At 47.4% G+C, this 20,227-nt stretch overlaps 8 protein-coding genes across 8 annotated transcripts; 3 read left to right on the forward strand and 5 right to left on the reverse strand.

Moving 5' to 3' along the window:
• Positions 1-395: 395 nt before the first annotated feature.
• On the reverse strand, positions 396-1,702 carry BDBG_07922 (XAP5 domain-containing protein; the record flags this gene model as incomplete). Its single annotated transcript, XM_002621658.2, has 3 exons — positions 396-698; positions 795-1,386; positions 1,458-1,702. The coding sequence occupies 3 exons, from the start codon at positions 1,700-1,702 to the stop codon at positions 396-398; spliced, it is 1,140 nt and encodes a 379-aa protein (XP_002621704.1).
• A 108-nt stretch (positions 1,703-1,810) lies between these two features.
• On the forward strand, positions 1,811-3,627 carry BDBG_07923 (pre-mRNA polyadenylation factor fip1). The gene is made up of 4 exons (XM_002621659.2): positions 1,811-1,959; positions 2,025-2,295; positions 2,352-2,398; positions 2,463-3,627. Exons 2-4 carry the CDS (start codon positions 2,110-2,112, stop codon positions 3,370-3,372), a joined length of 1,143 nt encoding a protein of 380 aa, XP_002621705.1. The 5' UTR covers positions 1,811-1,959; positions 2,025-2,109; the 3' UTR covers positions 3,373-3,627.
• Positions 3,628-3,719: 92 nt separating this feature from the next.
• On the forward strand, positions 3,720-5,559 carry BDBG_07924 (hsp10-like protein). The gene is made up of 4 exons (XM_002621660.2): positions 3,720-3,893; positions 4,029-4,250; positions 4,404-4,462; positions 4,527-5,559. Exons 1-4 carry the CDS (start codon positions 3,891-3,893, stop codon positions 4,552-4,554), a joined length of 312 nt encoding a protein of 103 aa, XP_002621706.1. The 5' UTR covers positions 3,720-3,890; the 3' UTR covers positions 4,555-5,559.
• Positions 5,560-5,610: 51 nt separating this feature from the next.
• On the forward strand, positions 5,611-8,067 carry BDBG_07925 (uncharacterized protein). The gene has a single exon (XM_002621661.2). The coding sequence runs from the start codon at positions 6,312-6,314 to the stop codon at positions 7,515-7,517; it is 1,206 nt and encodes a 401-aa protein (XP_002621707.1). The 5' UTR covers positions 5,611-6,311; the 3' UTR covers positions 7,518-8,067.
• On the reverse strand, positions 7,685-11,370 carry BDBG_07926 (uncharacterized protein). The gene is made up of 2 exons (XM_031723317.1): positions 10,525-11,370; positions 7,685-10,469 (listed from the first exon to the last, which is right to left on the reverse strand). Exons 1-2 carry the CDS (start codon positions 11,167-11,169, stop codon positions 8,124-8,126), a joined length of 2,991 nt encoding a protein of 996 aa, XP_031580461.1. The 5' UTR covers positions 11,170-11,370; the 3' UTR covers positions 7,685-8,123.
• A 508-nt stretch (positions 11,371-11,878) lies between these two features.
• BDBG_07927 (taurine dioxygenase) lies at positions 11,879-13,126 on the reverse strand (the record flags this gene model as incomplete). The annotated part of the gene is made up of 3 exons (XM_002621663.1): positions 11,879-12,445; positions 12,510-12,629; positions 12,692-13,126. The coding sequence occupies 3 exons, from the start codon at positions 13,124-13,126 to the stop codon at positions 11,879-11,881; spliced, it is 1,122 nt and encodes a 373-aa protein (XP_002621709.1).
• Positions 13,127-13,360: 234 nt separating this feature from the next.
• BDBG_07928 (ubiquitin-protein ligase) lies at positions 13,361-17,762 on the reverse strand. Its single transcript, XM_031723318.1, has 2 exons — positions 16,840-17,762; positions 13,361-16,720 (listed from the first exon to the last, which is right to left on the reverse strand). Exons 1-2 carry the CDS (start codon positions 17,359-17,361, stop codon positions 14,192-14,194), a joined length of 3,051 nt encoding a protein of 1,016 aa, XP_031580462.1. The 5' UTR covers positions 17,362-17,762; the 3' UTR covers positions 13,361-14,191.
• Positions 17,763-18,206: 444 nt separating this feature from the next.
• Positions 18,207-19,989, reverse strand: BDBG_07929 (amyloid beta protein binding protein 1; the record flags this gene model as incomplete). The annotated part of the gene is made up of 2 exons (XM_002621665.2): positions 18,207-19,544; positions 19,615-19,989. The coding sequence occupies 2 exons, from the start codon at positions 19,987-19,989 to the stop codon at positions 18,207-18,209; spliced, it is 1,713 nt and encodes a 570-aa protein (XP_002621711.1).
• Between the last annotated feature and the right edge of the window lie 238 nt (positions 19,990-20,227).

Raw genomic sequence — 20,227 nt, forward strand, 5'->3', positions numbered from 1 at the left:
AAACAGAACCATGAGGCTATGACACCCCCAAAGACCCGCTCAACCTATGAAAAACACTGAGCTTTGTATATCTAAAATCGATGAAGTGAAGTGGGTGTTGAAGAAACATTGAAGTCGGGAGATGGAGGTGGATTACCGGATTAGGAAACTATCATGCTTCCAAGGTTGAGCTGCGCTGAGCCGCATATATAGATTTCAGGGGCGACAGGACTCTATTAGCATGGCGAGAAAGAAATTATTCGTGCCCGAAATAGATGTGATACTTGCTGGGATGAAACGGACAATAAAAAAATATATGAATTGGAATACGCCAATCCGTTTATCAGAACCATCGAACGCCCGTGCTCATACAGATATATCCAACCGCCTGTTAAAACGCCGGGAATAGTAATAGCTTAGAAAAAGAAAGCATTTCCTTTGTTATCCCTCCTAATACTTCCCATCTTTTCCACAAATTCCTCTCCCGGCTCGTATTCTCTCCAGAGGCTAGCGGGGAAGATGTGCTTGTTTCTTTCAAACCATCTGCGGTCCACTACTTTCGTCAAGGCTGGTTCCATATCCGCACCTTCAAGGGTGGGTTCTGATTCTGGATCATCGCTCGACTGCGGCGGCGCCGTATTTGAGTAGTCGAAGAGCAGCCCTCCCGCATTGGTGAAACTTGGGACTCGGTTCGCAATAAAATAATAAAGCTCATAATGCTGGGAATAGTGAGTCAGCGAAGGCGTCGTCATGCGATTAAGTGGAAGGCACCAGATGGAAGACACAAGAAAGCAGGATGGGTATTGTGGACATACGTGTGGAATGATTACGTTCCCTCTAACGCACATCAAATCATCTACACCAACCCTTGCCCATTCCCTACGATTGTCCCTACGACCTCTTCCACTCCTCCCACCCCCGCCAGCACCGCCAATGCCCAATTCTGCGCCTACTTTCCGACACCGTTCAAGAAAGACCCATATCGGATCGCCTTTCTTCAATTTCACTGTCCCAGCAGGAATATTCGTCCCGTCGTAAAACACAAACGGGATCAATATCTCAGTCGCTTTAACCTTCTCCTGCAGAGCTAAGAATTCACGTCGGAGGGCGTCTCGGGTTTGCGCTTCGGCCTCCAGAGCAGACTTTGTGATAACTTTGGGGGGGGGAGCAGATAGGTTAGGATTGGGCGCGATGCGTCGTGCGGGGGGATTTGGGTTGTCTTCTGCGGGAGTTTTCGATGGGGAGTTCCTATCGCTACCATCCGCAGATGGAGTGCCAGAAGCCTCTAGAGCATCCTCCCCGTCATCATCGCCAAATGATAATTTGCTTTTCGAGAGATGTCCTAGCTTCTTCTTCTTCTTTTTCTTGGGTGGTTGTCGCGCAGACCCATTTTGGGGCGTCAGTGCACTGTTCTTTGCCTATTAGCTACACTAAAGATTGTAAATCGGCCTTGGCTGCACAGGGCAGTATCAACGTACCCATCCGTTGTTTCTCCACCGGAAGGTGTCGCGCTCCTAGAGTTCCCTTGAGCAAATCTCCCAAAAGATTTATCATGAGCCTCTCTTTCCTTCTGTTCGAGAACCTCAGCTCGCCTTTTCCGGAAGTCAGAGAGGTGAACCAGGCCAACAGTTTGCGACTTTAGCAGGTCTTCGGCGGAGGCGGTCTGATTCATAAACGAACGGGGAGTCGACGTTCGACTTTGAGGGTCTGAAGACGGTGGCATCTTGTACAGGAAAATGTAGACAGAACTTATCGCCAGCTAGCATCGGATTTTCGACCCTCTAATCTGAAGTTGGTTGTTGCGAACTTTGTGTTCGAAAGTGAAATATATATATCACGTGATATATATGCTATCTCCGCCAGCTCTGCTTGCGATTGGGGCTGTTGGAGATGGTGCACAAGCTTGATCGCTGCTCCACTTTATGTGTTCTGATACGTTTATATATTCCTATATTTTCAATTCGTTGAACACTTCACTTGGTAAATTAAGCTTGTCTTTTTCCATTTCGCGATTACACTAGTCTTTTGTCTGATGTCCAATTTAGCTATTTGCAGGCGAAGCTAAAATACCGACCTGAGTCGCAAGAATCGTGTCGCGGCATCTCCCTGAAGTTTCCTCTCTCCGGCCTCATGGCGACGATGATGGAGGAGGACGATGACGAACTCTACGATCCCACATATATTGCACCTTCCACTGAGGCATCCAAAGACGCTGACGCACATTCTGGCGGAGCAAAGCTAGCCGAGGCAGAGAACAAGGCACAGGAGGAAGAACAAGAGGTAGAGGAGGAGGAAGAAGAGGAGGAGGAAGATGATGTTAGTCTCAAGCAAACTGAAGTTTTCGTTGTTCGGAAACACTAACTGTGTAGTAGGATGACTTTAAAATCATAACGGAGGCCCCTCCGGACGCCGTAATTGAGTCAGTACTCAGTTCGAATTAACTGTTTAACGTTTTATGGCACGCGCTGACAATAAAAACACAGGCAACCTTCCCGACATTCTATCCTTCGAAACGAATCTCTACGACCTTCGTCGGTGGAAGCAACAAGCGCACCTAAACCTTCTACTCCATCTATCGCCCCAAAAGTTGAAACACCCACTCTCCCTCACGCCACAGCCGCGAAGCCAGTAGCCCCTCAAAAACCAGGTTCAGCTTACCCTGCTCAACATACATCAACTATAGATATCAACGCAAACCCCGTCCACCCTACTACCAACAAACCTATTCTCTCCACCGATTTAGATGCCGATTTCCCCACAGAAAATGACAAACCATGGCGCAGGCCGGGATCAGACATGACCGACTATTTCAACTATGGTTTTGACGAATTTACTTGGGCGAGTTACTGTTTGAAACAGCAGACATTACGAAAGGACATCGTTGACCAGAAAAAACAAATGGAGGAAATGCACGCATTCCTAGGTGGCGGTCTACCTGGAATACCAGGTCCAAACCCAGGCCCAGGTCCAGGGACTCCAAATATAGTGCCTGGTGGAGGTACTCCAGGCCCGGGCCCAGGACCACCGCAAGCCACCGGTCCTCCTCCCAATGCAATACCAGGAATGCCTCCTGGTATGGGTGACATGTCGCAGGAAATGATGCAAGGAATGTTTACGAGCATGATGGCGCAGGGACTGGATCCTGCCTCAATGGATCCGATGACTTTCATGCAGCATGCACAGGCAATGATGGGAGGAGGCCAGCCTGGGCCCGGTCCGGGTCCGGGCCCGGGTGGTCCTAGCGGTCCGCCGGGTGGCCAGCCAGGTTTTGGTGGACCAGGTCCCGGACAACCGTTTGGTGTACCAGGCGGAGGCCAGCCGCAGATGGGATACGGCGGATACGAGCAAAGGGGTGGTGGATTTGTTAGAGGGAAGGGTGGGCGAAGGTGGTAACAAAGGTCCACCAAGAGTTAAATTGCTTGATGCTTTTTTATTTGAAGGCTGATATTTCCTGGGTTGGATGATATTGTCCTTGCTTTATATAGGCTTTCTCCTGTTTGATTTGGGCTATCTAGGCGTTGTTTTCGTAACCAAATGGACCATACAATGAAATATAAAATGAATTTTCCCCATGGACATTGAACAATTCTTAAATGTCCATTGGCAGTTGATACCGCGGTAGAAATTCCGTGTTAAAGCACGTTAATGAAAATCCGGGGAAGTTTGCGTTGTTTGCAGGAGAGTGCGCTATACCATATTTGGCTTCGAGCTCCTGCTGCAAGTCTTGGCGTTAGTTCTGGAAATTTCTCAGCAGAAAAAAAAGTTGAACAGCGAGACTCAATTCTCTCCTTCTTTCACCTGCATTGTATATTTCTCCACGGCCCCTTGTTGATTCCCTTACCGCCTCTACGCCTCTTTAACAACTATTTCAATTCTATTCCCCTACTCCATACTATACCTCAGCCCTCAAAATGGTACGCTATCAATTCCCCGGATTCGAACCATTTCAAAATCTGGGCCACCATTTCTACTCCGAACCTACCCCCTTGTCCCCATTATCACGCGTCATAATTATTGTGCATTGCTGACGGAATCGTAATGACAACCAGGCTCTCCGCAGCGTTAAGAGCCTCGCTCCCCTCTTGGACCGTGTCCTCGTTCAAAGAATAAAGGCCGAGGCCAAAACTGCTTCTGGCATCTTCCTTCCCGAGAGCTCCGTCAAAGAACTGAACCAGGGCAAGGTTTTGGCTGTAGGACCAGGTGCTCTTGACAAGAAGGGCAACAGAATTTCAATGGGTGTGGCTGTTGGTGACAAGGTTCTGATTCCTCAGGTATGTCACACTCCCCACAAACCATCAATGTTCGGAGTAGAATAGTTGCGCGGTCTGGAATTGTGTAGATTTGGCACTTGGGATGGAAACTATAAAGGATTTACGAATCCGTGGGTGTACAATGACTAATGAATCCCTCTTCTCTCCTTATAGTATGGAGGCAGCCCCGTTAAGATCGGCGATGAAGAGTATTGCCTCTTCAGAGATTCTGAGTACGTTATACGTGCACCTATCTGCCCATCAAAATCGCTGCTAATGTGAGACACACGTCTATAGGATTCTTGCAAAAATCAACGAGTCATAATACCATGTTGAATGAACCATTCATTCTTGAGAATCTGAGCCTGTACATTATGTAATATCATGAAATTCGGGAAACAACCGATCGATTACAGGAGGGAAACTTATATATCAAGAGATATATCATGGGAGTGGAAGGGAGCCAGAAACAGATTATGCGACGAAAGGCCGGATGTTGTTGCAGCGCCCTCGAAACACCACACCATAACTGGTGCTTAAAAGCGCAGTTACTAATCACCTGCACATCGCTCTATCTGGCTTTCTTTTTGAGCTGCGCCGCACCCACCGACCCTCCCTTTCCCACTTGTGAATTATCTGTTTGAATACGTTCTAGCCCATCGTATTAGTAGTGTTTTATATGTTATTGTATTTCCTTACATCTGTTTACTAAAGCATAATTTAAACATCACGATCTCCTCTCATCCCCTCTTTTGCTACCACTTTGTCCATCATCACTTTGGAAATTAGGAAAATATATGAGAGTGCAACTCGGCCATTACTGAGGAGACAATTCATACTTGAGCCTCCTACTTTACTCCGGAAATCGGTAACGAATGGCACAACTGAGCCAGAGAAATTCATCAACAGCTTTCCGTGACTGATCCAACTTCCAAAAGTCGCTGCACATGGTCTCTATCATGCTAAGCTAACCATGCAGCCCATAGAATAGAGGCGCAGTACTCCTTTCATATGTCCAGGAAACAAAACGGGGGGGAGTACAAACGTTTTTCCAAGAAATATTCTCGAATTAATCATTTCCATAACATACTGTGTGTGCGGCGCGGAAGAACTGTTCTATGGAACATGGGATGCGTCCTGCACACAAAGGCTAGATGCCGCGGATGTATACTGTTGGATGACCTTTTTCGATACGCTCCCAAATTATCCTAGACGAATGGGTAAGTTATAACCGAAGAAATTCCCGTGATTTTTCTGGTGTCCTCGAGCTCCGCCATTTCCGTTCTATTATTACGAATGGGGGGATATGTAATGGCCAATCCACCTGGAAGTATATGCAGCTGCCATACAGATACTGGGTTTGGGCATGAAGCGCCATAAGCGCCGCCAGAGTGCCTTGCCGCCAGAAGACGCTTGCAGTTGAAATTAAGTTTCCTAGCCCTAGCTTCCTTTGGGCATGATCTGCTCGCCAGGCTCCAGGCGTCAGTTTACAGTTGAAATTGCAGCTTACGGTTTCTATCAGAATGCAGCAGAATAATATCAAAACCCTCAAAAGACCTTTGAACTTAGGGATGGCAGGTACAACAAATTTAACTGGCTGATCCGATCCCAGGGATTGGCATGTCAAACATGCTGAATGCAGTCTTTGTTCCACTCTGCTTTCTGCAGGGGATATTACTTGCATTTGTATTGTTCTTGCTAATTTGTTCACAGCAATTACTGTGCCACACTCTTAGAGCTTTGTTTATTTGCGTAATATTCTGAGATATTAATTTCACAAGCATCCTAGTATTGCATGCCGTTTATAGGTTTCACATTGAGCTTGCCTTACATCTCAAGATTTTAAGGTGAACTACGCTGAAATTGACCCATCTTCTTTGTTCCTACTGGCTCTATTGTTTCTGGGCATATCATAACATGGTGATATATATATTTTCATTTCCCCTAAACTTTCTCACCACAGATAAAATCGAACAAACGTCCCCATGTTGTTTGATTCTAATCATCCTAGAGTTCATTCCATTTCCAACAGAGCAATAAGCATCCTATTGAACTTTTAAGGTGTTATATCTCTCTTGGAAAATGATTCCTCGGACAGAACTGTTGGCTATTTTGGCCCTGACACTTCTGAGAACCGTTCAGGCCAGTCCCGGCTCTCCAATCACTTCCGATACTAGGGCTAATCAAGGAGATCTCTCACCGATCGGACCTCTTCGCTTCCGTCGAGATATCCAAGATGCTACCGCTCCCATTGTCGCCATTGCCACAGACGATTCTTCAGGAAAAGTTGAGATACCAGAAGCCATACAAGTGCAATGGCAAGATGAAGACGCAAAGGACAATGGGTATCCCATACTCATTCGTCGCAATCCACTCATGCCGCCAAAGGAACCCCCATTTGGTCAAAGCTCGGGAAAATCATGCAACTCCGGAACATTAGGCTGTCAACCGACGAAGTTTCGTATGAGAGCCCGTGATAACGACTTCGAGGAAGAAGGAGCAGACCGAACTGTGCTTGCTGCCGCCGTCCCTCCTCCACAGCTTATTCCAGCATCTCCAAGCATCAACCCATCGGCCGGCAAAGAAGAGGATTCAATACTAAAGACGCCGCTCTCTCGCCTTCAATCTGGCGAAAAGGACACGTACCCGAACCCGGATTGGTTTCCCCTAAAGCCAGAAAAACGGCCCCCTCCACCGCCTGTCCGCGCTGGACCTGTCAATGCCTTTACGGATGACCCAAATGCGAAAGACCCATCACCAGGTCCCAAGCAAGGGCAATTGATGTTCGGTCTGGGTCCTGCTGTGAATGTTCCTCCCCCGCCAGCTCCACCGGAAGAAGGGACTGTGGATAAGCTCCTCTCACGGAGTGGGCCGGTATCCAGGATTATGAGTCTCCAATATCGTGAGAAAGCAGCGGATGAGCGTAACAATAAGGCCTCGCAAATCCTAGACCTGAAGGTTACCAAATCCTCAGATTCCCCGTCGGAGGAGGTGCAGGATGCGGCGGATACAATCGGAGGCGGTATTTCTTTGACTGAACCTAGGCACCGTGAATACCCCTCTACACCGAAACTCAACCAAAGATCAGAAGCAGATGCCAATCCGCTGCCGAAACGGGACACCACGATGTTCATTCCACCAGGGCCAGCCAGCCGTCCGAAGCAGGGAAGTCCTTTAAGGGACAGTTGGGAACAGAGAATCTCTCTGTGTGGAGGTGTCGAACAATCATTTGGTAAATCAGCGACGTGTGTCAGATGGGCGGACAGAAAACCGAACAGGAGCCTATAGAAGGTTTCATCCTTGTCAGCGGATTCTGAGGTGGGCACTAAGGGGAAACAAAATCAACTGCAAATTTTATCCTATTGTCCACTCGCGCCTCGTTTGCTTTCTTCCCATTTCGATGCATTCCCGGGCGGGTTGATAGAAAACCCTTTTTGCAATTGTCACCCTTCGATGTGGTCTTGTTATTACTTTATTGCTTTTGTTTCTAAATTTTCTTCCTACTCGCTTATAATCCCTGCTTTTCCTTTCTTGTCTTAGGTTCGGGGTCCCATGTTAGGTTGACACTGCGAAACACGCAGGAAATCTCATTGTTTTCTTAGGAGCGAGTTTCTGAACACCGTGAGATTTTACCCCTATCTTCTAGTTGTGGATGCCAGCTTCACCACGAGCACTTCCGCAGCGAATTGTCACATGTAGCCTCCCGAAAAGAATTATGAGAATTGCAACAATTAAGTATGGGTATGGGATAACAATGACATAGACCCTTTTGTAAATTATTTAAAACAAACAAAATATGGAGAAAATGGCAACATAAAAGAGCTTTAACATAGTGCAGTTCTAGTAATATATATTACCGCAAGTAGGTCTGCCCAGAAGATTCTGCCCCTATATTCACCCCTCCTCAACAGCGAGTCTTCGTTCCACACGTTCGACCACACGTTTCCCTAGAATTGGAGTAAAGATACGCTGTCGGTCAAAAGGGTTCATACAAACGAAGCGGGAAAGTGCAGCTTGTGGACTTTGAGCTCCTCGGGTGGGATGACCACCGGAAGAGTGTAATACACCGTCATCATCGCCATCCTTATAATGATGTAATAGGACCATTTGTGCTGCAAAGGTATTTAAACCAGATTGCCGGAGGAAATCCTCGCTGGGTGAGGGATCTGCCGGGAAAGGAACGTTTCCCGGCCGGATAAGCTCATGGGCAACATCGGAGGTGGACCATGGAGTCATAGTGTAATGTTTATTCGCAAGACTAACTAGCCAGTTTGTTATGTTGCTCGCACCGTTCATGACGGGAAGGACGTTTATTCTTGAAAAATAGCCGAGTGATTCGCAAAAGGTCCTCAGTGATTCGATAGCTTGAACTGCTCTGTTGTCCAATTCCATATCCGCATGCGGCACTATCGAGCTACTCTTATTTGGAGTAATGATAGGGATGCAAATGAACACATATAATTCCTCGTACAGAAGACAAATATCGGAAATGCGCCGACGAACTGGATAGTTCAGTTCTTGTGCGATTCCCTGGCCGCTTGGTTGCTGGCCCGGCAGGTATTTCTGGGTTATTTCTTGAGTTGTGGTTAGGATAGCACCTGCGGTAGGGGAAAATGATATATCCGCTTCCCGTCCTTGGTTATTCTCTGGACTATTGGGAAATTTCTGAATTCGTATCAATCGCGTCTGGTGGAAACTCTCAGCCCTGGTACCAGCCGGATACAAGTTTGGTAAAGTATTGTCATCACGGAAAATCAGATTGCATGCTGGGGATAGAGATTCAAGATTATAGATTACAGCACGATGTGTCCGTAGAAGGGAGGTAGATAAAACAAATGTCAGGACACCTTGTGGCCGGGTGGTGCTGGGAGGTGCCAACAGCGGGAGTGATATGGTTGTAACATTTGACTCAGTTGCCCTCTCTGGAATTTGCGTGCTAATCTTAGGATGCCGGTCACTCTGTGCCAAAGCCGGTGGATCAGGTAGTTCTGGGCGGACGAAGTATGGATATCTATCCGAGCTAGAAGCCGTAGTCCTTTGACCACGTACCTCCATAAAGTTGGAAAGTGAGTCCAAGGGGGAAAACATGGACGACATGCCTGAGCCAACGAGTGTGGCTTCCGCAGATTTGACCTTAGCTCCAAGATTCGTAGCCTTGGGATTTGCTACTATATTTTTAATCCCTTGTTTCTTGTCTGGAGGCGAGTATCCCCAGCTAACCCCTTTCCCTTCATCCTTTCCAGCACCATGCTCACATCCCTTTCTTTGTAGTGGAGGAACCGACCCTACCTCTCCATAGACCGTTCGCGGCGAAAGTTCTTCATCGTCATCCAAACTTGAAAGGCGAAACTCATTATGACAAACTACCTGAGGAGTTTCGTGTTCAATTTTCGAACCGCTTATATGACGACCAATCTCACGGAGAAGCCCACTCGAGGAATCCTCAGGAGTCATGTTTTCACTGATCTCCAGTGTCCGTACTTCCATTTCAAATGGCTGCCATTTGAGATCATTTTTCCTGTCAGCAGCACCAATGGAATAGCGTAACCCAGCTAAGGCTTCCGTTTTAATTTCGGAAATAAAGGACCTATACAGACCTTTCAACTCAGACTCCGAGAGGCCGGCCACTCCTGGCCACGGCGGGATTATGATCGGTGGCCTAAGAAGGGGCACCTTGCATCGCGTCATTGTACTAATGCCCCTGATGCGTTCTGCATTAAGTTCGTCCTCCGCTTTTCTCTTTGCTGCATTAACGACTTCCGCCAGATCGTCTTCGACGAGGTCGACAGATTCAATTTCCATGGCATCTTGTGAAGTAATTTCAGGGACGATGCCGGTTCGGGCCATGTATTTTAGGATATTCTCGTCATCCTCAGCTGGCCGCTTCTTAGTTGATACCGGCGGGGTAATAGGAGGCTCAACTTTCAAATCTAGTATTCTCTTCTGGACATTGGGCGATGATGTCGGATCTTCAAAATTAGGTGATGGTTTGTTAGATCCACCCGCTCGTGGCTCTAGATTTCCAACGTCATCAGGGCCTGAAAGAAAATCAGTCACGATTTGGTCGCAAGTAGGTACAAGGATACCTTCAATCTTTTCTATATCCAGCTCTTCCGCCATTGGTGGCGTTTCGGGATTCGGTAATATTTCCATTTCCAGACAGGGAGACGATGGGAGAAATGGTACGGGAGTTGGATCCCTAGGCAACAAAATTGGTGTTAGGGGAGCTCTATCTTTTTTCTGGTTACCAGTTAGATGGTTTTATTCTTCTAAATTAGTACAACAGACGACTAACCTTGCCGCAGAAGATAATTCCGTCGTTCAACCAGTCATCGACATGCCCATCTGCAGAGGCCACAACCTCACTCTTGATCCCTTGCATAAGAAGCAAGCTGTCTTTCATACAGCTCAACCTCTCCCCCTGAGCCGTACGCCATAAACGCTTTCCCTGGCTCCAGAAACTACTCGGGAACTTCAAGCTTTCGTCATTCTCATCATCAAGGTATTCCAGAGCTACATCTATCTGCACGTAATCGAGTGAAATTCCCCGCCGAAACGCTCGCATGTCCCTCTCGTGATCAGTTTGTAGGACAGGGGCTTCCAGTTTCATATCCCGAATTCGACGAGAGTCTGTTGAACAGTCGATTTCCTCATAATGGTAATGATTGCCTGTTGGTCTTTCATCGATGGATAGTTTAATAATGGAGGATAGCAAAGGTGCACTGGCCCAGTTAGCATCAAGCTTTTCTCTTGTTTTGGTCTGTATTTCTCGATGGATATCTTCCAAGTCAATAGAAGGATGGTTTGATATATCGCAAAGAGACAGATCTATGTCTTCGATCTCCGGTGGGGCCAAAAGGAGGGGGTTTGGTATGCTGTTTATCGCAACATCGTGGAACCGTGCATATTCGAGAATAGATGGTTCTGGTGACGAAGACATTGCCGATAGATAATTCTAGCAATACGGACCCTTTTCCTTCCCTTGATTCATTTAAGATGGCTAGGTCAGTCTAGATTCATATCACTATTGACTTCACGGTTCAAGGTAATACCACCATCATCTTGCATGATATCACCCAAAATATCACACAGAGATGGGCTCAAATGGGGAGGTCAACATAGAGGACGTTAAAATAGGGGGCCTCACGTGACCATAAGTACGGTCCCTTTTGCTCTGGTCCCTTGCGGAGTATTGAATGAAACAATGTTTCCTCCCTTTCTCTACCCCTATGCTAATCAGAATATATTCAAGGGCTGGTGTATCCCAGGAACAAGCAAATTCCTGGGTAATATAAAGGCAGCCAGTATGTACCGTAGACGTGTGATAGACCAGAAATAACACTCGCCAGATTCAATGAAATTATATGTCATCAATTATACCAAATGTATAAAAGACACTGAGTGAAAAGCAAGGAGCACCTCTACTGAGTATAATCGAATAGACCAAGCAATAACATGGGGGAATAAATCCCACAGAGAATGAAAATGCAAAGTAGAAAAATTTCAGTTAATCGAGCCAACTAGACACCTCAGTCATTGTAGTTCGATTGGCAGGATCCATCCTTGTTGACAAGAGGAATGTTATATTTAACAGCCAATTCTTCCTCTTGAGACTTGCCTGATGGAACAAAACTTGGGCGTTCTGCATGTCATGCAACACGAACAGCATGACGACGATGGGGGGTGAAACCATACGACGCCGTGTGATTCTTTGGTTTCAAGTCAGAAAGTAGTTCGAGCAGGTCATAGATATATAGTGACACAGAGAAGCGTACCGTTGAACGATTATCCCAGAACGCAACATCATTCTTCCCCCACTGGAAACGGGCATGTAGTTCTTGCGTCGTAACAACAACGCTGCTGAGGTAATTAATGATTGCATCACTTTCTAGCTTGGGCACCCCAACAATTTTGGTAATAAACCCGGGATTGAAGAAGAGTGAGTTCCAGCCCGTTACTGGATTAGTGCGTATGAGTGGGTGTTTAGTTGTAATTGGCTCGCGGCGGACGGGACGGCCAGCAGCCCTCGATCCATCTGCCTGCATATCCGCTGAATGAAGAGCAGTCAGGCCCTTCAGGTATGTTTGCATGTGTGGTGACAGAGCGTCATATGCGGCATATTGAGAGGACCAGAGCGTATCCCCACCACCACCACGAGGAGGGCCCGTGAGAACCTTAAGGGAGGTGTATGAAGGTGGTTGAACCTCATAGGTCACCTATAAAAGGAAATTAATAATTACTTTGCTAATTATCATAATGGGTTTTCATTGCTTGGCTTACATCGGAATGCCACAAAAAGCTTGGGCTGAACAGTGCTCTTTGATCGACGGAGTAGTCTCCCGTGTAAACCACATGGACGTCCTCCAGCCCTGCCTTTTTAGGTACAGCTGTTGTAGCATGCTGTATCGCCATATAGTTGTCAGTTAATGACTACATAGCTTGAGTTGAAACGCAGTATTCACCCTATGAAGAGTCCCAAAATATCGACCTAGATCCCTTTGGGCCTCAATATCGAAATCATCCTGGGCCCGGAAAAACACCACCCCACGAATGGCTATTAGACGTGCAAGAGCATTTCGCTGATTGTCCGTGAGTTTTGCGAGATTAACACCATGAACCTCTGTTCCGATTTTCGGATTATAGTCGAAGATGTCCGTGGCAGCGTCTAGAAGGCCGCTAAACTTCTCATCCTCTAGAATTCCCTTATCATGATACGGGACCTTTCCGATAGGGTCCCAGCTTATATTTGGAAACGAAGGGAGAAGATCATCGTAAGGGTACTTCTCATGGTCTTCGACAACCGTCCAGCCTGGCTCGTAGAGCAGAGTTGGTTCCTTTGCAATAAGGGGGCCTCCCTGTGATTGCGGGTGTACGGGCTCTTCAAGAGATGGTGTCATGGTAGCAAAAGAGGAGATTAATAATTGACGGTAGTAAACCAGCAAATCGCCCAACACACAAGAAGAAATCTTAAAGACGACAAAATTTATAGATCGATGCTGGGGAGAGAGAACGAGACGACCATCTGATATACCACCCAGCCATTTCACGAAGATATAGGCGGAAGCAGGATTCCAATCAGCCAATAGTAAGTAGCCTGATTGAAAACGGACAATTGCCCCTCGAGGCATTGCGGCAAGAGTCAACACAGAGGGGACTGCATGGCATCATTGCATATGAGAATCACATAATTTGCTCAGAACAAGAGGGGCAAAGTCAGGCAAGGATGAGAGGATTCATATATCCTGAAGGAGATACTCTTGCAAAAAGTTACCTCCACAGAAGACTGAGAAGAACGGTAATAAATAAGCTGTCAAAGCAAGTCAGCTCCTGGAGTGATTACTTGGGCTATCCCAAAGTCGGGAACTGACATGTTTTCTCACTGTGATATATCTGACATGGACGCATTTGTGGTGGTTTGAAAAAATGTTGATGGTTTGGGAGCACTAAAAAGGACAAAACATCTAGCCATCTATCTATCCATGACTTTCTTCTATGACTATTTCGCCGAGGGTTTGGCACATGGCAATCGAATTAACTCCCAAAGCAATTCTCTTCGCCCAAGTAAATACTAAATGAATCAACAGAGATGCACCGATGCCACAATATGCAAAGTAAATACCAAGATAAGGGTGAGAATCAACGCACTCTCTGTATTTAACTAAGAGCGATTAACAGAGCCAGAATATACTGTACTATACGCAGAATAAAACGTCGAAACTGAAGGTTTACTGGTCGGTAGATGCAGCGGAAGGTAGTGGTACAAGGAGGAACAAGCAATATATTGGGATTCGAAAGCACTGCAACGCGATGCCGGGTAATACGTAGTATTGTTCACTAAAAACAACAATCTAATGATGAAATATGGAATATGTGCAAAGAAGTGAACAAGTAAAACTCTTTAAACCTCTAAAGGCTCATCGTATGGAGCTGGAAATAGGGGAGTAAAGCAAAAGAACTGTCCTTTAAGGAACCCATAATCTAACAAAACCAAAAACCTCCCGCCTACATGTAACGCAGTTTCCAAAGTTATTCATCGCAAGACTAACCCTGCAATCTTCACACACGCAAAGACAACGGCACGGCCAGATGATGATCGACCTAGGCGCAGCCTGGCAGATAACGCATTGCGGTCCATCCGCACCAAGACCTGACGCTCCGGTTTTCCAAGACTCCGGCTCTCGTTGTCGTTGATATTGTTGTTGCACATAGGTGCCAGACGAATAGTCGTGGCCTAGTCGGCGCGATAGTATGAGATTTTCGAGAATTTCCGCCTCTTCCTCCGGCGTGGGTCGTTTCTTCTCATTCGAACCAGGAGATGCTGATGTGAGGCCTTGTACGTGAGTCCTGTTATATCGTGATGATGTGAGAACACGCGCGCGGTCGCGTTCCGTTTGGCTTTTAAATCGGCTGCGGGTCATTATTTTGCCTTCATCAGCTGCCATCAGATGCGAGGCTAGCACTCGAGCTTCGTGCCTCGCCTCTTGATCCCTTGGGTCGAGGAGGCGGGCAAGAGAAGCCATGTCTAAAAGGGATTCGTCGGGCGGTGTGTTTGATGTTGAGCTGGAATTAGACAGGTGGCCTTGATTGTTCCCCAGCGTGTACGGGCTGCTTTGCGTTGGTGTCCGACGACCATCCGACTCATATGCCTCCCACTCCGATTCGGCATTCGTCGACATTGAAACAACGCTTGTCGTATCATCCCAATCATCCTGAGAGGGTGTATAGTCTCCACTTTCATCTCGATCGCCCCACGATCCCCCGATCTTCCACCAATTATACAGTTTCCTGTCAAATCGGCTTTCCTCCGCTTCACCCCATTGAGAAATGTTTGCCAGCTCCCGCTTCCTCATTTCTTTTTCAACATCGTATTCGTAGTCTTCTGGGAGTTTCAGCTCCCCTTGGTCAGTCAAAATCCAAAAGTCAAGTGAGTTGTGATTGTCGGTTGTTCCTCGAACAGCTCGTTTGCGGGCAGTGCCTCCCAGCTTTGTCAACCACCTGGGTCGTCTAGTAATACCCATGAGATCCAGGGATCTTACGAACCAAAACGCTGCCCAACCTACTAAAAGAAAGAAAATTCCTCGGAAAAAAGTGAAGCCATGATAGCATCTGCTTGCTCCCTGGAACGCCCCAACCCCACCAAGAGCATTTTGACTCCCCATCGAACGAGCTCCCTTTTGTTTTTCAATTTTCTTTTCCCGCGAATATCCACTTTCCCATTCAGCTTTACGCTCGGGGATATCAAAGTTAAAGGCATCATTGGCGCCAGTAGGGAACTCCACCGGTTGGGCGGTACGTCTACGAGCGTCACGGTTGCTCCTTGAGGTCTCAATTTCTGAAAGCCTATCCTCCTCCAGCCAAGTCATTGTTCTAACCATTACGCTCTTTCCTTCGTTTAGAAAAACGGCGTCACTTGCCGCTGCTAGGGAGGCATAACCTATCCTAACCAGGGCAGTGTAAAAGTCTTCCCTTGGATTGAGGCGCACATTTCGAATTTGTGACGCACCTTGCATATTGGCATGCGCAAGTGAGAATCTTTCACGCAGCGAGGTAGGAGCCGGCATAGTAGACGGTAGCGAAAATGCAGTTATAATTAAGGCCAGTCCATAAATCGCAAGGCAGGTCAAGATGCCAGCGAATATGATCAAATGGGGCACGAATCCCACAATACATACCGTGGGGAACTTGAGAATGATATCATTACTCAAGGGCATACCATCAAAAAAGCCTAGAAGTATGGAGGCCATGAAACAAAGACCCCAGAATGTTGTGTTAATGAGGCGGCCTTGGTTCTGACGGCCGAAAACGTCGAGGATATTCGAGGATAGACTGTTGCAACAGGAAATCAGTGCAATTAGCAGAAGCTCCGGGGTAACATTAAGCCTGTCTATGACTTGGCTTTTAGAAAGAAGCTGCGATGCGGACGAGGAATTCGTGCTGTTGCTTGCGGATGTCTGGCCAGTAGCTTTGGACAGGCCAAAGAGACCGAGGCCGACAGACTGGCTTATCATCGTTTCTGCTTCTGCAAATGCTAGAGAGTGTTCAAATATAGACATCCCCGCCTCCGTGGCAACCCCACGTCCTTGCAATGCACACGATAGTGTTTCAACAAACTGGTTGAGACATAAACGAAGGAAAACGGGCCACAGGAGCGAGAATGAGCCGTGAGGTATTTCTTTAGTTCCGGGCAATCGGTTCATATGGACGGCATTGCAAGAGCCTTCATCATTCTGCCAGGGTAAAAGTAACGATGAAAGAGAATACAAGAGACCACCTTCGCCTCCGTAGTCCAAGCTAGAACGTTTTCCTGATTTTCCATATCGTATTTGTGGGTATTCTGGAGACGTTTGACAGCGGATGGCTTGTAGTAATGTAATGATTTGGCCAGTGAGCAGGACGATGGGAATTATTCTCAGAGCCAATCGAACTTGCCACTTTAAAGAAAGATGGCGCCTCGTGGAGCCGTATACAGTAACGCGGTTCAAAGCAAGTGCCTGTTCAATGCAACACGCTCGTCAGTTAATCCACCTCACTAAATTTGATACCGCCGAATTCAATGTGCCCTTCCAGAAACAGAGGCCCATCCGGGTATAGTAGTCAATGTAGGACTCACCACCGCAAAGCATGCGAGGGACCATCGGCTGGTCATGTAGCTAAAGAATCCACCAAATTTCCTCGTGTTGTGGAGCAAATCGCCAAGACTGAACCCCGATGCAACCACAGCATCAGCAGCTGCTCCTGTCCCATCTGCTCCGGCAGCTGCTACCACTGCCGCCCCTGTAGCGCCCGCCGCGTCCCTCCCAACACTAGCTCCACCACCGAGAGCTCCAGCAGCGCTCTCTATCATGCTCGCCACGGCTGCTTCCAGTCCCAGGAAATGCAGAACACTGCGGGGAGCAGTGATGAATATGAAGACCTCAGCTTGGTAAATGACGCGAAGCGGATATAGTAAAAGATCTTGTGATGTAGAGGAAAGGAACGGTAGTTTGGACAGCGTGGAATTAACAGCGCTGAGGTTCACGAAAAGCGCAGAGGAAGGAGCCAGAGAGGTCGACGGTATGGCTGCCTCTGCTGCAGTTGTGATCACGGCTGCAGTAACGTCCGCCATTGAGTTTATGTCCGTTGCAAGCGCCATGGTAATCTAAGAAGACGAGAGAGGTGAGGCCCTTGATTGCTGCTCTGTCCACTGCACTGTCTGTCAATTATTTTCTTTTTTTTTGTGGGTGTGTTTCCCTTTATCCCTCCTTCCTGCTGTATACACAATGTGAACGTCTATGCGGGGAAAACGACCGTGTTTGATTCAGCAATACTGCTATGGTCGAAAATGGAATTGCCACAGCTCCATCAATGCCGAAAGGGGGGCCAAGATAAGCTGTAAATGATTGAATGCGAATCTATCAGAAATGTAAAGATTTCATTTTTGATTTCGACGCGCAGGTCACTTCAACGAAGAGCCAAGCATCACAAGTCAGCCATGACCACGAAGATCTCAAACAAGAGTGAGCTGTTGAGTATATGGATATTTCCAGGTTGCAACGATGTCTGGAAGTTACCGCGGTGTCCCTGGCGGCTCTGGGAATGGATGCGTCGGTGTTTGCCATGTTTGCAGTCACTGGAGATGGGTCACGTGTAACTGCTGGATGCTGGCTGTTGTAATCTAGCTAGCTTCTTCAAGAGGGATGGCAGTACCCGCAAGAAGTTTGTATTTAGTGATATCGTGGTGGAGTATGTTGAGTATATTATTTGAGTAGATTCTGGATGCTTTTCTTGTTTGAAAATATCTTTCATTGAATGGTTATACGTCATATCATCATATCGCTGCTTCGTCGTAGTACAACGATATGTCAACGTCAAGCAAATCCATCTTCAAAACTAGAATTCAATCCCGACCCCAACCACACATGCACACACGCACACGCACACACACATTCACACCCCCCCTCCTGCAAAACAGGATCTCAGTAACCAATCCATTGCTTCTTACAGCCTAAACATCTCCGCCCGACTCCCAATCCCATCGAAGATACATGTATTATCCAGTGGCACGTACTGTCTCGTCAACACCTTCAGCGCCTCCTGCGCCACCATACCACCCGTCAGCGAGGAAATGTTATGCAGCTCTCCCACACCCGCGCGCTGCGTCTCTTGCATAGCCTTCGCGATACGAAGCTTGACATCGTCATCAAGCGTGTAACCATCCGTCTCCAAGAGTGCGAAGAGTTTGGATTGTGCCCCAGCCCAGTTATCAGCCTGGTCAAGGAAAGGTGGTGATGAAGATGACGGGGGTTCTGGTTGCGGTTCTGAGGCTTTTTCTCTGTACTCGCTGACGAGGGTGTCGAGAATTTGCAGGGTGAGGAAAATCGGCATGAGAGAGTCCGGATGCTGGAAGGCTTGGCGGATGGCTTTGAGGGTGATTGGGTCCGTATTCGAGTCGAGGATGGGGATATCACGGCCACGGATGACCTTGACACTAGAAGCATGCTTGCAGAATGTTTCTATTTCCTTCTCTGGGATCGGAGGTTGTGGTGATTCGCCCCTGAGTTGGGCTTCAAGAGCTCGAACGCTACCGACAACTTCCTCAAGGTCCTTGAGTGCTTTTGACTTGTAGATGTTTTGTAGAGATATGTAATCAGCCGATTGGGCTTTCATATCTGGAAGTGAGCCGGGGAGTGGGAGTACGCCATGGGTAGTGTAGAAGGACTTGATGGCGGATGCGATGATCCAGAAATTGTCGGACTTTGGGTTGAGGTTGTTACACTGCTCCATGTCAAACATTTCCCTGACGTTGCTTTTCAGCGACCACGGATTTATGCTTTTTAAAACCGCAGCTACTGCTTCGTCGAAGTTCTCTTCCCCTCCCGTGGAGTTATTCGTCCGCGCCCCATCGCGAACCATCTCTCGGAACGCTGACTTGTCTTTATAACTCAGCGGTAGGTTTCCATCGTGGGTCGCCTTCCATTTCTCGAGGAAGTGCAGTAATAAGAGTAAATACGGTACATGGCCGTGGTCGTGATCATCGAGGCTATCTAAATCAGCTATCTTTGCCGTGGCTGCTACTAATTCGGGGAAAGGGTTGGTTAAACGTAGATCCTGGACGGAGTTTGGATCTGGGTGTGTTTCGACGATGGGATATACGGTTGGAAGTTGGAGTGAAAAACCAGAGTAGAAGCCAACCGAGTGGGTATAGATTAGGGGAATCACGCGTTGTCTGGCGGCAGCAGAAATGGTTTTGAGCATAGAACGTCTCATTGGCGCTGTGATTACTATGAGTGAATATTGTTTTAGAAAGTTTTCTTCCTTTAGAAGCTCTTCAATCGGCTGTCTCAAATGTCAGTTCTCGTTTTTTAGTTGGATCATCGTTAATGTACTACCACTATGATAATCGCACCTTATCCAAGGAGTCTCCCTCGACATCTGGGTTCAGCTCCAGGAGAAATTTGCATGTCTCCTTTGCCCTCGATTTCCCTAGACTCCCCTCATCTAGGAAAAAGTTTACCCCCAGGTCCGACTCAGTAACTATGGCTGGATCAACGATGGTGAAGCCCCCAACTCCAGGCAGCACGAGGTTCTTGAGCGTCTCGACGCCCACGGCTCCAGGAACAGCAGGATATTCGTTATCCAGAGGGCCGTCTGAGTTAATCAAGAGAATTTTGGAGTTTTCAAGAGCTTTCTGACCACTGGCGGCCCATAATCGCAGCTGGCGGTCGTATTTACGCTCCTTTGATGTGAGCCCCGCAAGGCTTGAAGGGAAAGATTCAGTCATCAGGGAGCGGAAATGGTCTATGTCTAGCAAGGGCAGAGATGGTATAGGTGCTAGCTATATCCACCAGTTGCTACTAGTGTCAGAGAGCTATGTCGTTGAAGGCAAAACAAGTTACCTGGATATATATTTATATAGTTATATGGGTTTGGACACTGGACGTCTTTCACCGTTGCAGCTTTGTAGCCGCCCCGTTGCTGGTTTAGTTACCGTTAACTATCTTATCGGCTTCAGCAAGCGC

This window comes from Blastomyces gilchristii (assembly GCF_000003855.2).
Source record: "Blastomyces gilchristii SLH14081 genomic scaffold supercont1.21, whole genome shotgun sequence".
Lineage (NCBI taxonomy): Eukaryota > Fungi > Ascomycota > Eurotiomycetes > Onygenales > Ajellomycetaceae > Blastomyces > Blastomyces gilchristii.

Coding starts and splice junctions, on each gene's coding strand:
- BDBG_07924 (XM_002621660.2), top strand. Junction 4,251..4,403: donor ACAAGGTTCTGATTCCTCAG/GTATGTCACACT, acceptor CTCTCCTTATAG/TATGGAGGCAGCCCCGTTAA. Junction 4,463..4,526: donor TGCCTCTTCAGAGATTCTGA/GTACGTTATACG, acceptor ACACGTCTATAG/GATTCTTGCAAAAATCAACG.
- BDBG_07925 (XM_002621661.2), top strand. CDS start 6,312: ATGATTCCTCGGACAGAACTGTTGGCTATTTTGGCCCTGACACTTCTG.
- BDBG_07923 (XM_002621659.2), top strand. CDS start 2,110: ATGGCGACGATGATGGAGGAGGACGATGACGAACTCTACGATCCCACA. Junction 2,296..2,351: donor AAGAGGAGGAGGAAGATGAT/GTTAGTCTCAAG, acceptor ACTGTGTAGTAG/GATGACTTTAAAATCATAAC. Junction 2,399..2,462: donor CCTCCGGACGCCGTAATTGA/GTCAGTACTCAG, acceptor ATAAAAACACAG/GCAACCTTCCCGACATTCTA.
- BDBG_07926 (XM_031723317.1), bottom strand. CDS start 11,169: ATGTCTTCGTCACCAGAACCATCTATTCTCGAATATGCACGGTTCCAC. Junction 10,470..10,524: donor GAATTATCTTCTGCGGCAAG/GTTAGTCGTCTG, acceptor ACTGGTAACCAG/AAAAAAGATAGAGCTCCCCT.
- BDBG_07928 (XM_031723318.1), bottom strand. CDS start 17,361: ATGGCGCTTGCAACGGACATAAACTCAATGGCGGACGTTACTGCAGCC. Junction 16,721..16,839: donor CCCTCGCATGCTTTGCGGTG/GTGAGTCCTACA, acceptor TGCATTGAACAG/GCACTTGCTTTGAACCGCGT.